This window comes from Phaethon lepturus, unplaced genomic scaffold (assembly GCF_000687285.1).
Source record: "Phaethon lepturus isolate BGI_N335 unplaced genomic scaffold, ASM68728v1 scaffold25282, whole genome shotgun sequence".
In the NCBI taxonomy this organism is placed as follows: domain Eukaryota; kingdom Metazoa; phylum Chordata; class Aves; order Phaethontiformes; family Phaethontidae; genus Phaethon; species Phaethon lepturus.
The window spans coordinates 16,330-32,531 of NW_010524468.1; the positions used below are offsets into that span (position 1 = coordinate 16,330).

General features: G+C 39.6%; 1 protein-coding gene across 1 annotated transcript in view; it reads right to left on the minus strand.

Annotated features, from left to right (window-relative positions):
• Nucleotides 1–778: 778 nt before the first annotated feature.
• LOC104617215 (calcium-dependent secretion activator 2-like) overlaps nucleotides 779–16,202 on the minus strand; it is a gene marked incomplete at its 3' end in the record, with an annotated part of 37,946 nt that continues 22,522 nt past the window's right edge. Inside the window, exons 5-6 of the mRNA XM_010282469.1 lie at nucleotides 10,967–11,078; nucleotides 779–918 (exon numbers count right to left, since the gene is read on the minus strand). Coding sequence (XP_010280771.1) covers nucleotides 779–918; nucleotides 10,967–11,078 — 252 coding nt within the window. The remainder of the gene's footprint in view (nucleotides 919–10,966; nucleotides 11,079–16,202) is intronic.

A 16,202-nucleotide genomic window follows, 5' to 3' on the forward strand; every position in this document is an offset into this window, starting at 1 on the left:
TGTATACAACAAGCAGATATTAACAGGAGATTAAAAAGAAATCTAAATAGTATGGCCACTACATTAATTCTACATTAACATGTTGAAATGTCCTCTTTTTTTGAAATGTACCTGTGCTTAATTTAGAAGAAGTCAGAAGGATGGAAAACAGCCCTGGTGATTGCTTTATAACAACAGATACAGCCTTGCTTACTGCTGGTGACACTACCTGTTTTTGCAGTTGGGATGAGGAATAGTGGTGGCAGCTGGCTACGGGAGCTGTCTTCATGAATAATCTATTCCATATAGTTTCAGTGTTAGACAGAGAAACATCTTTAAACTGGTATCAGTACATAAATTCCCTTCAAGTGAAACACCATACAGCAGACAGAGAAAGAAAAGGGGAGACTACGTTGCACGTACCATCACATTCAGGTATAGAATTAATCCTATTTTAAAGGAAAAATATGTTTCTCCTGGATATCAACTTTGTTTTCCAAAGTGCTATAAATTGTAACATTCAAAACCAGTTTCTAAGTGACACTGTACTCTTAGTTCTGCATTTCAGAGTTAGCTCATCATCTGTCTTTACACATCACTGAACATCTGAAATGAATGTTATTCCTGACTATTCCAAATTTTATGTATAAAGCACGGATATAACACAATGCCATACTATAGGAACTGTTGTACACATTTATAGTATTTTACAAACTTTATGTTTTTAGCTACCTATGGTTAAACATGGGCACAGCGAGACAAAATAATAAACACAGCCAGCCAGAAAATGGACACTTACCCACAGTGCTTCATGTGAGGTGGTTTATCCATTCTCACCGCCAGTTTAATTTTCAAGTCACTGTCCTGGCTGTTTTTGGGGACTATCATTTTATGCAGATCGGGTGACTTTGGGCTATTGGATGTTGGATACAACACTACCTGCAAGTCATAAAATAAAAACTTCAACGAGTTGATACAAAAGAAAATCTGCTAGTCTTCAATGGAAACTTCTAAGCAGTGAAGATTCTTGTTGCAATCTCCTCCAATCTGAAAGATGACTAAAAAAGATTCCATAAATCTAATAAACCAGTTGACTCAATCTTATTGTAATAGACAAATTTCCAAAATGAACTCATTCATTTTCTTACAAATGGGAATCTTCATATTATGAGTTAATAAAATTTCCTCCTGTTAGTTCACTGTGAACTAACAGTTTTAAACAAAAAGGAACAGTGGAGACCTGAAAATGGTCATGTACAATTATGCAAGAACCTAAACTTTTACATTACTCTGTGCTCTGCTGGAAACATCCTGTTGAAACAATTTGCCGTAGTGTTATGTAACAGATTGCCCCTCCAGCAGTGACATTGCTTGAGTGAAGAAAAACAAAATACGCTCTTTCTTACCAACTCCATTTTTTTATCCTTAGCATTAATAAAAGCCAATTATAGTAAACATTGCAGAAACGAGATTAATTCCAAAGCATCTTTGCTGCAAATGGAGTATATTAAATGACATACTATGTCCAGTTCACATGCGACATGACACAAACCTTTTGTTTAATCTACAGTGGTAGACATATAAAAAAATAAGAAATACACTGAATTTTAAATATTTAATTTAAAAAACACTCATATAAATTTCTTGTTCGTTTCACTAGCTAACCATTAATTTTAGATTAATATTAGTCACAAGCTGTTAAATAGTTATTTATTAGCATCCAGAAAGTTTATCCATTTATATCCAGTACAATTAAATATGACTACTTCATGAAATCCTTACCCACAGTCACACATTTAGCAGTTAAATGCTGCTGAAACATAATTTTCTTTCATTCTTATTATAAGCACTACTTTTGAAACAATTTAGGCTCTAAAATACTCTAAACACACTATTTGCGAGACTTCCGTAACATTCAGTGAGTTCTGAATTACCATTATCACGAAGCGGTATTTCAAAATTAACAACACTCTAAAAAGCAGTGTTCTTCACATCTTTCATTTCTTGAAAACTAAAATTAATCAGAATGTTAACCATCAAGTTAATTTGTTATACATAGTACTTGCGCCTTGTGTCACATACATAAAACACAACATATTCTCCTCTGTGTTATTAGGAAAGTTAACTCAAGGATTGCAGTAAATATCTCCAAGCAAGCATAAATCTAACAGATATTATTAAGCCAAAAATATTACAATAGTGTCATTCAGATCTAATCATCTGAAAAATGACGTAAGCTGAAGGCCTTCAGCTTCTCATCTCGGAATTTTGCAGAAACATGTTCCTGCATCCAGTTAATATCAGGAGCTCTAGCGAAGCAGAGAAATATGATGCATCACCCCTAAGCAAGCGTGCAACCTTTATGACACCAGTGGGAGAAATAACCCGTCAGAACTATTGAGTACGTTCAGTACTTTTTAAAGAGCGAGCAGAAGAATCAGTATATTCTGGTGTTAATAAATCAGGAAGCTACTTTTTTTTTTCCTTTTTGCAAATGCATAGCTAACACTATTTATAACAGAACTTATTCCTTCTTTCCCAAGAAACAAGCCAATTTTCATTTTGAGTAAAAGCCATCCCTTAAAAAACACTTAAAAGCATTATGAGTATGGAAACCCTTGTGTTCTGATGCATCAAACAAAGAATGATTTTTAGTTTGTTAATCTTTTTAAGTGTGAGACTGTATAAACAGAATTATTACTCATTCCTTGCATTTAATCACTTGGCATTCACATAGGACTGTAGGTGACGTTACAAATTTTTCCTTTTCTACAGGCTGCAGTTTCTGTTGTCCTGTAACAGCTTATTACAGCTCATGCATCTCAAGTGACATCTTTCTCCTGTCAACTTCTTGAGTTTTTAGAATGCTGATGAAAATATAAGCAGACAAGCGTATAATTAATTCATAACTTCTGTACTGACAATTCCTTTTCTGAATTTTTAAAGAAGTATTTTGGAGCTTCGTTTTCGAAGCTCTCACAATGAATAGTATCTGGCAGAATATTTTAAAGTATGTACTGCGTTGTGTTTCTATTACACTTTGTCATGCTTTCCAGCTTTAAACAATGAGAGCTAAAAGAACTTTGTCATCAAACTTTTTATCATTACATATAAACACAGGTACACACATGCACACAAAGCATTTGACAGGCACAATAAACTTCATACTAATATTGCCCTTCAGGGCAATACTAACCATTGTGTACCATATCATCAGTGGCACAAAGTGTACCATGAAATCTCTGAAACCAAAACATAGGGCAAATGTTCCTTGATAGGAAAAATAAGAAGTTGCTGCAATTTGTATAAAAAGCATTCTCTCCATTATGGCACCCTGAATGCAACGTCATTGCCATCGTCCATGGAGAAACTTTCGAGGCTATTCTGTCTTAGATTTCCTTTCAGCACTGCTTAAGGGATTTTAATCTTTTCGTTGTTGTTCTATAATCTACTTTCAAAAATAAAATGGTATCAATTCATATGTCTTATCTGGTGGATATAAAATTCACCTACAGGATACGATACTCTTTCACTGTGCGTAAAACTTCTAAAGGTTTCATAAAATTCCTACTACATCATACATTTCTGAATTATTTTTAATTTATTTTTATTTTAATTTATCTTATTGTTCTTACACCTGTGAATATCACCGTAGTATATTATTCAGCAGCAGCACAGAGAACTATGAGTTGTTAGTCTAGGACTGTGTTTACGATAAGTAAACTAATAGGTAAGCTGCATGAAAAAGTGTAATGAACTATTACTGACCAGAATGCTACACACCAAACATAGCTGCTGTGCATTGCATTGCTTCAGCTGATTTAAAGCAAATTAATTAGTATCAGAACAGTGTCGGTTGAGATAATTCCATAAATCCAATCATCTCATGATCATTAAAAGTACTTGACTATGTGCCCTGATTATACCTAGTATTCCATTTCCTCAGACCACACTGTAACTGAAAAAGTGGCAAGTTCACTTTATGCCTCTCCTCATTTGGATGTAAAATAAACACAGAATTCTTGAATATTACAGAGCAACACATTTATGGATTTGTGCAAGGTGACGTTCTCAAAACATTGTTTCTTAATGGCTGGAATGGCTGGAAATGTTTCTCTCCTGCACTTAAACTATGACAGGTTGAAAGACAGGAAGCCAATATCATTTCACAACTTAACTAACCATCATTTATTGTGAGTCAGTTGTGTCCAGGTGGATCACAGAGAAGAAGTTATTTGAAGTACACCTGAGCCAAACAGTCAATCCAGCCAAGCAGCTACTAACTCTCCTCTGTCTTTGGCACATTGATCATATCTTCTTTTAAAGGTATGAAAGAAAAGTTGAGTTGTCCAAAATACTCTCAAAGCTTGAACTAACCAAATTTAGAAGAATCTTGCTTTCTCAGAGCAGATAACCAAGCAGAAGGTTCAGAGTCAAAAGCGCTGTGCAGAAATACCTCCTATCGGTATTCCCATGTTTAGATAAAGCTCTCAAGCTAACCACCCCTGGCTGCAGTTGTCCTGTTGTCAAAAGAAAATGCAGCCTTCAAAAGGGACCAGCGAAGCTAAGGGGCAAGCAGACTGGCAAGTCATAAGCACACCTCAGAAAAATCAAAAGCCAAGATAAACTCTACTTTTTCCCCCATCCCACACTTGCAGCTGAGTTCAGTTTCAGCCAACTCATGTCCCTGCATGCCAGCTGCTCCCCCTCACCATTCCCTACTTCCAGCCAAACACAAGATATTCAGCAGTCGAACACAAGTGCTGGAATTACCCACTCTTTTGACCCAAGTATTTGAAATGAGATAGATAGATTTTACAAGTTGGGGTGGTCTAAGACACATTTTGAGATCTCAGACCTTGGGCACTGGACACTGTTCATCATGGTAATTCTGTGCAGACTATGCTGAGTTTTGCCTCACTGTGAAGATGAAAGTGAAAAAGATCTGCAGCTGCTCCTTAATGCCCTGGCTGAGAGGCAGGTGACACTTAACATGCTATTACAGAAAACCCTTATCTCACCTTCAGTACAGCTCACACCACACAACCTTACAGAAAATAAAGATGCAGCCCATCAACAGTCTCTTCTTTGTAACACAGCCTGGGCCACCTTGAAAAAGCAGACCAAACCCTCAACCTCCACCCCAGGGAGGTGCCTGATGCTTGGGGCTGCCCTGGCATCCCCCACCCTGCCCTGCTCCCTGCCAGCCCAGGGAGCCCCTGCTGCTTCTGGCACCCAGCTTCCTGGCCCTTCTTCGAACTGCACGGTCCCCAGCAAGAAAACCAGAAGATTATATGAGACAAAAGAAGTTCTCATGCCTGATGGGCTCTTCCAGAGCACAAATGGTGCTACAAATGATTTGCCGTTAACCAAATTCACATTTTCTTTTCACCTTATTCCATACCTAGGATAAAAAATCTTAGCCTCAACACTTAAGGTCTGACTAAGTTACAAGCCACTGAGAACTGAATCTTATGTCACATGGCCTTAATCATAAGCAGCATGGCCAGCTCTGCTCAGAATAAACAATACACTCGTGGTGATGCAAGAAGCCCCACAATGAACTGGAGAAACCAAGTTCTCTAACTGCCAGAGACACTTCTAACTCAATTTGTGATTATTTAGAAGTATGAAAAACAGTGAGTGCCCGACACATAAGATCGTATGTTCCCTCAACTGCATTTGTTGAAGCTTTCATCATGCAACAGGACTAATTCATTCTATGGAAGGCTTTTTCTTTCGTATTTTAAAATGAAGTGATCTGAAAAGGTGCCAGTGCAAGCAGAGAGGACAGGCAAGTTTTACATTGTGAAATAAGCACCCATTATTATTTGGCTCATGCAAATTTATGCTTCTGGGCATTGCCTGAGCAAAGATATACAAAAATTTCCTAGTTAAATACACTGTTTTACTGATTTGAAAATAGTGTTATAGACCAAAAATTATGGAAGCTGGTTTGGGATAGGAAATAGGTGACTAGGAAAAGTGTAGAGACCTTTTAACCAGAGGTTGTTTGTGTAACTCTGGCCCCAGCCTTACTTAGGGGACACTTACCTGTTTTCAATAGAAATGTCTACTGACTCCTCTTAAGTCACCTTCTCCCCTAACTTCAAAGTTTGGAGCTGTTCTGAGTTACGCCAGGCCCTTGTCCAAAGACAGGTTAATGTCAGAAAGCCAGAAGCTGCTGACAAGAAGTGAAGCTCCCTGGAATGCCCCAGCAGCAGCCTGCCAAGCACAGCACCGCGCTCGCGTCCTCCGAGCGCCAAGTCACGATGTGCTGCTGCCGGGAGGATGAAGCAAAAGCAGCTGAAGGGAAGGGACAAGAGTGGAGGTAGAAATGGGAACAGGAGATGGCTCTCGTGAAAGTAACTCCCTTAGAGAAGTCCGCACCTAGGGAACCCCTAAAGAAAGGGTTACTAAGTTCTTGATCACCAAGGGAGCTTATCAGTGTTTTAGACAAGCTCCATCATCTCACCTATTGAGTGACCTCTCACTTTTCAGCTATGGTTGTATTACAGCTGAAACACTGAGGCAAGGCTTCAGGAAACAGGTGGTTAAAAAGGAACAAAAGTCAAACAGAAAAACTGAACAGGTACACCGTGAGCGAGCTATCTAAAACACTGCTGCTGACAAAGAACCGGGAAGCCTTTGCAATTTATGCAATCAATGGGCCTCTGCCGATGCTGCCAGCTGAACCACTTACCTTAATAGATCTTAGCAACTGATAAAAGTTGCCTTTAAGTCCTTCCCAAACAGCCTCTCCCCCAAACCTACGAGACAGAATGCCTGAACACAAAACATCTCAAGAATTTCTGGCGAGAGGCATTCTCAGAGGAGCTGCAGAGAAAACCCCTGTTAGCACGGAACCAGTAACAGCCAGCCAGACACAGCAGGCCGCCGGCAGGCAGGCTGCTTGGGGAGCAAGCGAAAAAGGGGGAGCGGAAGCAATCTCCTACCGTTTTCCAAAACTGAAGAAAAGGCAGAAAAACTCAGACCTGCAAGACCTCAGTCATTTCAAAATGTGATGGACAAACACATTCCCCAGGATGGCAGGCTTTAAATTAACACACTCACAGTACGAAACCGCCTCTGCTCTGTGGCCCTTCGAACGCAGCGCAGAAGGTAACGAACATGCCTGGTGCAGTCGGCATTCAGAAACTAGGCAATCATGCGAGTATGCGAGTACTCTCTCGCCAGTAGAGCTATTTTATAATGTTTTTAAATCAAATGCAAAGTAACAGCACCAATGAAAAAAACCATAACTGCACAGCTGATTATGGCTGGCTGCAGCTGACTATGACAAGCAGGTTGTGAGACAACAGTTCCCTTTTCACTGAATAGTCAAAGCGACAAGGCTGAAATATTCTTGTATTCAAAAAGTATCAGCAATCAAACACCACCTGCTGCTCTCACGTTGTATTCACCTGCGTGCTAAGCAAGCACAATGGCTGTCACTCTGAATTACTAGGTTTGAACATCTTCGTACACAAAGTACCGAACAAGGAAAAGTGGTGTCAGACAGATCCCTGAGTTTCAGAACCACCAGGCTGATTTTTCAGAAGTGTTTACTCCAAACTCTGAAGGCTTCTTCAGCTTCCTCAGTTGTTGCACATACAAATGCAAACATCAGTTCTGCCTTCTGTGTGCACGTACAAAAACTACTAAAGCGGCCAGATCAGTGTCAGTCACACAAACACTGTGCCACACATTTCAAAGATACTTGAATAAAGTAAGTTCTTAACATTTCCTCATTAGAAGAAACTTCAGTGATGCAGCCTGCCTCACTTGCTAGAAGTTAAATTCAGGGGTTCACTGCATGTGGAGGTCCACACAGCCACAGCCTGTGACTCCAGAAGCTCATGTTCTCCCAAATCCAAACAACATCCTTTCCTCCTGGGCTCCTGTGCAGCACATGTGTCCATTTTTTCTTTCAGTTGAAAACTGAGTTTGTCCAACTGTCTGCCAATTCACGTAGATCAGAGTATATAAGACTTGGGTTTTGTTTGAAGACACTTAAAGCAGACAGCAGGGAGCCAGAAGAATATCCCCCAGCAAGCAAAATCTTCTCTTGGTATTCACGACTGGATTTATTTGGGGGTTTTTAGAGGAAGAAAGCAATGTCAGACAAGCAGCATAGTAAGTACTACTTCCTGTCAGTTAAGCACATCTTAAATGCCTTCAAGAGAGAAGATGCTAAGTACAGACAACAACCCTTCTGCCACTTGCTGCTCACCTGGTGACTTCTGCAGCAGAGGCTGAGCAGCCCCCAGCCTCTGCTTCCCAAAACGGAGAATATAAAGCTGTAAGTATGGACTGTCCTCTCTACTGAAAGCATGAGCCTGCATCCCTTCTTCTCTGACATGAGCTAGTTATTCTCCTCCTTAAACTGAGGAGCTGCAGTGCTGTCATACTAAGATCAGGGCCTACATCTTAAGTTCCTAAGTGTGACAGGGTCGATGGAAATGCCTTCTCCTCTGCAGCTCTGGGGAAAACTTTGTTGGCTCCACATTTCACACCTTAGATCCGTTTTCATAAGAAGCTAATCCCTTGGTGGCTGAAGAAACCCTTTGGTATGTGATGGAAGTTCAAAATTCAAATCGTGTACTTTGATGCCGTCTTCTATTTCTAATTATAGATTAAAGAGGACAAAACCTTCACAGTAACTGCAGGTTATAGGAAATGCAAACTTCAATAATGTAGAAAAGTGGTATCAGGTCAAGACACATGCTTTGAAGAAAGTACTTGACAGATGAGAATTAATGTCCACAGCAAGCCTACCTCAGGAGGGCCAGGTTTGAATTGAATTTTTAAGTACAGAAAAAATACCAGCAGAAGTATCGTCAGGCCTTTTCAGAGTGTAACAAACCTACCTGAATTAGCTGCACTCCTGCAAGTGAATTTGCAGGCTACCTGAATTTAAATCTCTTAAAACTGAAAACTAAGACATCGACAACAAAACAAAAGCTAAAAACATATACCATGTTGAAATTTTTAGTAGTTTTAGTTGTAATATTTTAGTTGAAAGCTAAAACATATACCATGAGTGTACATGGTACCTTAAAATTATTGTGTAAAAATTCTGTCAAATATTTTCCCAATCTCCCCTGAAGCTAGCAACCGCCACTCTCAAGTACTCTGGTTAAACCAGAGGGGTAAGTTGGCAGATTCCACCTTCTCCACCAGCTGGAAGGTGTCTGCCAGCAGCCCCGGGTGTTGCCAGACCTGGGAGGTGCAGGAGGACACATCAGATGCCCAAACAGGCTGATGGCTACCACAGCCAACATGCCCTTTCTCATGTTCCTTTCCGCTGTTAAGGACTGTGCACTGCACCTAATGTCCTGGTGGGGGGTTTATCTGGTATAGACTTATCTTTTACAGAAGGTATTTTTTGGGCAAGGACGGAGGCTGGATATTTTTGGTAAATCAGGAATGGATTATAAATTGTAAAATCAGTATCCAAGCATCTCTCAAGTACTTCTATTTGCTATGCCCAATCTCAGCACAAGAAAGGGGAAAAAAAGGTGTTGGCTTTTGTCCTTTGTGACAACCCAGCAAAAAGCGATGATTTTTAATAGCCTAATTCTGGTACAAACTGCCAAACCTCAGAGCATCTGGCAACAGCACGCAGACTGCGCCAAAGAACAACAGGACAGTAAGAATGGGCAAGAGAAACAAAAGATTGCTCTTCCCTCCCTCACCTTTTACAGATCTTGCTTTGTCTCAGGGAAAGCTGGGTCAGACTCTGACAACAGGGCAGTCAGCTCAGCTCTAGCCCCTCTCAATTACCTGTTTTTATTTTGCCTTCCTCCCCTCGCCACTCCCAACCAAGAAAGGAAAAGTTATTACCTTCTTTAAACTGTTTTGACCTGCTGACAAATACAGATGTGTCAGAAGGCAGCCAGGAGTGGGAGAGGAGACAGGGAAAAAAACACAAAACCATCCATCTGGGGCCACGGGATATAGTTAAGGCGAAAGTTATATTCAATATTTTACATTTGAAATATTTCCACTACTTAAATTAATTTAAATTTAAAAGCTTTTTAATCTCCTGTCCCAGAAACTCAGCCAAGCTGCAGCGTATGGAAGCAGACCAAGGCCTATACCTGTACTTTGGCTACTTAAGGTTGCAGAGCAAGAGAATCCTGTTCACATCTGTAATCCTCAGCCCCTTTATTCTGTTAATGTTTCGTTTCTTCTCTGGCTCCTTGGCAGTGACTATGCTGGCTACTGTTCACAATGGCCACACAGTTCCTTCTCCACTGCCCTACACCTTTGCATTGACTTTCCGTTTGCGTCCGAATGCCAAACAGCCATGACTCTGACCGCAGAACTGAGCATTAAAACGTGAGCTATCTTCCACGCCTTACATGTCAGAGGGGAGAGTTTCAACGGGAGATGGGGGGGACGAGATTTGCAGACCCTCTCTGCCGTGTTCACACTACCCTCCTCTTTCTACGATACAATGCACTCTCTAGCCCCTGATTCTGGCTTAAGAAGGATAAATGATCCTGTCAAGATAGGGAAAATGTGAAAAGGGAAGGGAAGCTCATACAGTGCAAGAATGAAGAACTCTTATTTTAGTCTGACATATTATCTCCGTCACTCCTTTTCCTCCCTGCATCCTTCTACCACTTATGACCTTCCCTCCCTTTCCCCAGTTGTTTGCTCTATTTATTACAGGCCAAGTCTTCTTTCTCTCCTCTTCACTCCTAATCTGAATAGCTACAAGCATCGGTAGGCCACCTAGGAATTAAAAAGAAGTTTTAAACAAGGCAAAGAGAACAGTCACAGATCCCTGACGCCAAGTTTCTGAAAGGTAATCCAAGTCAACGTATCATGTTTTGAACACTGGGAAAAGTTACCCTTAAAAGAAAAAGCACTGTTTGGTACAGCTGCAGCAGAGCAGGTGCTGCACTGAACACCTTATACTGTCACATTTCTATCCATAATTTCTCATATATTTCTTGTTTCTATACATAATACTCACTCTTCCCAGTTCTTTATCTTCAAGTGCCAGCACCCCAGTGCTTTCTGTAAAGAGTTTTACTTTGACAACAGGCCGAGGGTGAGTAGTGGTGAAATCTCCTTGAGTTCCCCATCTGCAATAAATAAAAGAACAGAATTTAACTGGGGCAGAGGACAGGCTTGACAGTGACAGGACTGTAATCTTTTGTACAGAATATTTATTAATGCACTCCTAGAACTTAATTTCCAAACTTTTAGGGGGAGAGAGTGGGTGAGAGAGGGAAGGTACAATTTTGATCATCCAAGATTAAATATCTACATGGGAAAATTGGCTTTCCTCTGTGATAAGACAAACCAGGGTATTCTGTATGACTTTTGTCGTTAATAATGGCAAAACCCAAACTGAAATTATATCCTCATAGGGAAAAATAGAACCAAGCAAGACAGGAAAAAAAAAGAAAAAGGTATCTTTTTTCTATTACATATATTATGTTCACTGTCTTGTGCATACAAGTTAAATTAATTCAGCAAAGAATCGTGTCTCAATTCTAAAAAAATTATTTGTATTTTTAACTTTAGGTGATCAAACTATGCAGAAATTAAGAGCCTTGATCAGAGAAAACCTTATGTTTTATGAGATGTTACAACTTAGTATAAGCTTGTAGGAAAGATGTAAGCACAAATGCAAAAAGTGGAAAAAAAATGTTATTTATCAGAGTGACTATAGCTCTGCAAGATAATTACTGCCATAAGGCTTCACGCTTTTAGAGAAGCTAAATTAGGCAGACAAACTTCTGGTTGTTATCTCTTATCTCAGTTAAGACACTTTGTTTGTCAGCCGTTTCCCCACCTCTGTGTGCCAGTGGTACAAAAAAAAGAGTTACATGAATTAGATTGCAACTTTCTCTGACAAGCTATTCCATTTTCCTAAACAATTGCACGGTACTTATTGCATCGATGATACTTATTCTGATTATGCTACTAGACACAACCAAAATGCAGAAAGTAAGCACAGCTCCAGTCTCTCTTCATTTTTTCCACTACTTGAGCTATTACAATCAGCAGAAGCTGAAGAAATAGATAGGTGACCTTAAGAGTATGCTCTAGAGAAGGATGTCCACAAGCTAAAATCTTAGAGGGCCTCATTTACAAAAAGTAGTATTCTCATTTTACGTTCAAGAATAATGTACATGGACTGTCCGTTGCTGGAAAATGAACATAGAGTAGTAATCTTCCAGCAAAGGGATCTGACAGGTAAAAGAAAATCCTTCAACTAGCAGTAGTTACAGACTTCAAGAAAAAGCCTAGAAAGTAATATGCAACCACAAGGCTTTAAGAAAGCAGTGGTTCTGTATCAGCCAGTCCTACAGGTGGCTGAATACAGGCCAGTCTACAAAAGTGAGGTTCACTGAAAATTAATCGAATCTCACGTCACATTCTGTCTGCTTTGTCTGGATTAGATAGATGCTCGCTCGCGCTGTCTGTGGTGGACACAGCGTTAGCCTCAGCTAAAGTGGTAATTGAAACAGGGACTCTGATGAGAAATTACTTTCCTGAGAAGGAAAAAAAACCTGTTTTGTCATGTGATGATAGGTGCTGCAGTCGCAGGACGAGACAATGCCTAGCACTGCTGCTCGTCCCGGCGCGGCCCCAGGGATAGGTTTTGTCACAATACAGAAATGGGATTTCCAAGGAGAAAGCACCTTCATAGAAGATGAGACATTCCTATCCTCAGTCTCCCCCCTCAGATCTCGCTATTCAGGCAGAAGGCTGCCTTGCCATCGCAAACACAGTCTAAGCACTTTGTTAGTTGCTCTCTCTCTCTCTCAAGCATCCGGATAATTTATCCCTGAGCTTCCAGCCTTGAACTGTGCCCATCACAATGGATAGGACCACCCAAATAATCAAGAGAAACTCCTATTAAAATAGTGAAACAAAACAAAAGCCCCTCTACAGAGATCTAGTGCCAGTATTAACACACAGACAGAAGAAAAGAAACCAGAAGTCACGCTGACTAAAGGGCAGAGAAGAGACTCAGCCTGTTCAACGAAGACAGCATTACCAGCGGCGGCTCAGCTTCTGCAAGCGGAGCAGCAGGTACACGCTGTGGCAAGTAGTACCCCAGCATCTGGCTCCAGGGCCCCCCCAGAACGTGGTATAGCTTTCTCCAGAGGCTTCCAGGCTCCATTTCTGCAGGTCACAGCAGGGAGGGATGGGGCACACAGTCTTGCCCAGGGAGCCTGGCAGAATTTGTTTTTTCTCTAATTTAGATGCACAATGATTGACTGACGTGGATGGGTCTAACACTGGGTCATCCACCTGTTGTTGACACTAGTGTAGTACTGGAAATCATCTTTAACATCAGATCTGATCACTACACTTGACGGACATCTTTCTCCCACCCCTTTTTCCATCTGCAGAAGTAAATGAAAATCCCGGGCTGAAAAGCAACGGTCTGAATCTATTCCTAAAGCTTAATGTTCGTGGTGGAAACAGTCCACCCATTGACCTTCATAGTCTTTACTGATCAGGACTTCAGCTAACTCTCACAGCCTCTTCAGACCATCTCTTTGGACGTGAATTATCTGGTAGAGCAGATGATCACAGATTTTACTGCCTAGACTTTAACATCATTCCTCATGAAAGAGCATGTGAGAAAATCGTGTTGTTAGAAAAGGCACATCCGAGGTTGTATTCTTCAGCATTACGCTTTCTTGTGGGCATCTGACATTCCTCTCAGCTGCCAGTACCACAGCAAACCCCATAAGGCTCATAGCTCATCTTCCTTATTGTTCCTTGTGGATTCCTAGAACACAAGCTCTGTTTCTTTGGAGCTTTGTATTGTTGCAGAGGTATCCTTCTTCCTACCACCTGAAGTCAGACGTTGGGAAAAGGCAGCCCAAATAAAAGTGGTATCACGTTCATTTCAGTTTGCTGCTTCTAAGAATAAACATGGGTATAAGACCTCCAGTAATCCAGACATAAATTGACTTTATCTATATGCGGTACATTTAAAAGCACTTTATGATGTTATTCTGGATGCTATTAATGCATCAGGCATTAACAGAAGTTAGAAATTACAGTGTTAACCAAAATGAGTAATATTGAACTCCCAGCTGTAGGTTAACCCACATGAACGTTGCTGCTAATGACAATTCACAATTTGCATTTTTCTGTTTTGTCAGTATAAAACGAAGTGCAGTAATAAGAATGGCCTTACTGTCTGTATTTTGTACTGTCAGCACCCACTAATAAACTTTGTTCTTGTTAAAAATAAAATTCTGAGCTGTAAGGATTGTGCCATGAATATAACAAGATAGCGGGCACTCAATATTTATGAAGGGTGACTCAAAACAAGGGATAGACTAAGTAAAGCATGCAGGTGTGCATAAGCTGTTTTCAAATACATGAAGTGTACTTTCAAATACACTTTACTGTGTTGAAATTAAATGATATTGGTGCTCAAGGTTTGACAGCTTTCAACATTTTTTTTCCTGGCTATTTGTTTTATGACACTTGGTCCATTCCACAAATTAACTATGTGTTTATTCTTCCTGTTTATGAATAATACTTCATTTTAACAAAATTCCATTGAAATGGATATCACAATTTCAGCCTGTATCTGAGAAGATAAAAATGGTATCAGATTTTTGGTGTACATATCATCTTAAAATTACCTATAACAACAACTTTGAGGAAGCTACTATCCCATCATCATCTGTGACAAAGAACTGTGCAAGTAAATTGCATCAACCCTATATATAAAGCCAAGATCATAAATATAGCCTTCCTAACCAATAAATACGAATTTACTGAATCACTTGTTATTTCCACTGCAAAATTCTGTTAACTTTCTCCATACTTTTGGCTATTTATTCTATAATTATATGTCTGTTCAAGGAGCTGTTAAGTTTAATGGTGAAAAATAGGTTTGGAGGATACCTAAAAGTCCATGGAATCAATACCCAAACTAATTATCATTATGCAAATCTTGACCACCATTAATGTAATTTCTTATTTCAATTTATAGATTTTATGTGCTAATGTAATTATATCCACTTGGCTTCTCAAAAACTTAACATTTTTCTTCCAAAACACATTTGTCTTCTGTCAAATACATTTATTAATACCTACTGAAGCACTAACATTTCCTGTTCTCACATCTGCTTAATCGCATTGGAGTAGCTGTAGGAAACATGTAAAGGAACATTTCCTTTAAATTTAAAAGCTAAGCTGGTGGGTATAGGTTAGAAAAACCTGTGTTTTTCTTTTAAGGCTGGGCTTGCATCCTGATGTTTCCTGCAGAAAATACAGTACTTCTCACCACAGATTAAAAGTTGGCCACCATACAAAGGATTGTTCATATTATTCATAAGGCTGAGTAACTTTTTAGTTGTTTAATTGAACAACTTTTTGACTGTTTAAAAATAAGAACCAACAATGTGGCTTCCAAAATTTGAGCACTGAATAAAGAAAAGTTACTTTTCTTTGTATTTTAACTCTCAACAGCAGTAACAGTGAATTTTTTTCTGCAAGAAAAGAAATCCTACAGCTGACTTTTACTTTTCATACAGGGGAGCAGGTGAACTTGTAGGTTGTAACTTGGTTTTCGAAATTGTATGTGCCACTTTGATCTCATTTGAGTCAAAATATGTTAATTTATTTGAAGCTTACCCTGCTATGGAGATACTGAACTATGGAAGGAAGAGTGAGAAGGAAGAACAGGTAAATTAATTCACTTAATTTCTGAAACTGCTATTCACAAAAGCTATATCTTTAATAACTCTTAACACAAAAATGCAATGCGAAGGAGGCGTTGATTTATTAATACCCGTCCAATGATTTTTGCTAATGTGAACAATTTTGGTGCTGAATGTGTCTAGATGGGAAGTGCAAAATTTTTGTCAAAACAAGTGTGGATCTCATGCAGTATTCATATTAAGTTAAAAAATTCCCCCCCCTTTTTTTTTTAATCTTGCTAGAAAAGTAGTCAAAAGTAACAATAATTTCCATGCTAAATGCTGCAGTGTCGCTCGCTGCACTGCCAGCTGCAGCCTGTCTGGCACACTTTAGACATCTAAAATCACCAACTTTAAGTCAAAAAAACCCCCAAATCCTGCCTCTTCAGGCTTTCATTTTACCACATAATTCTCCCTTGTAGACATAATTTTTCTGCTTTCACCTACTCATTCTTTTTACCAGAGAAACTGCAATGAATTTATGTTTGATCATCTTCAACCATAAGCCCCAGTCTTCTC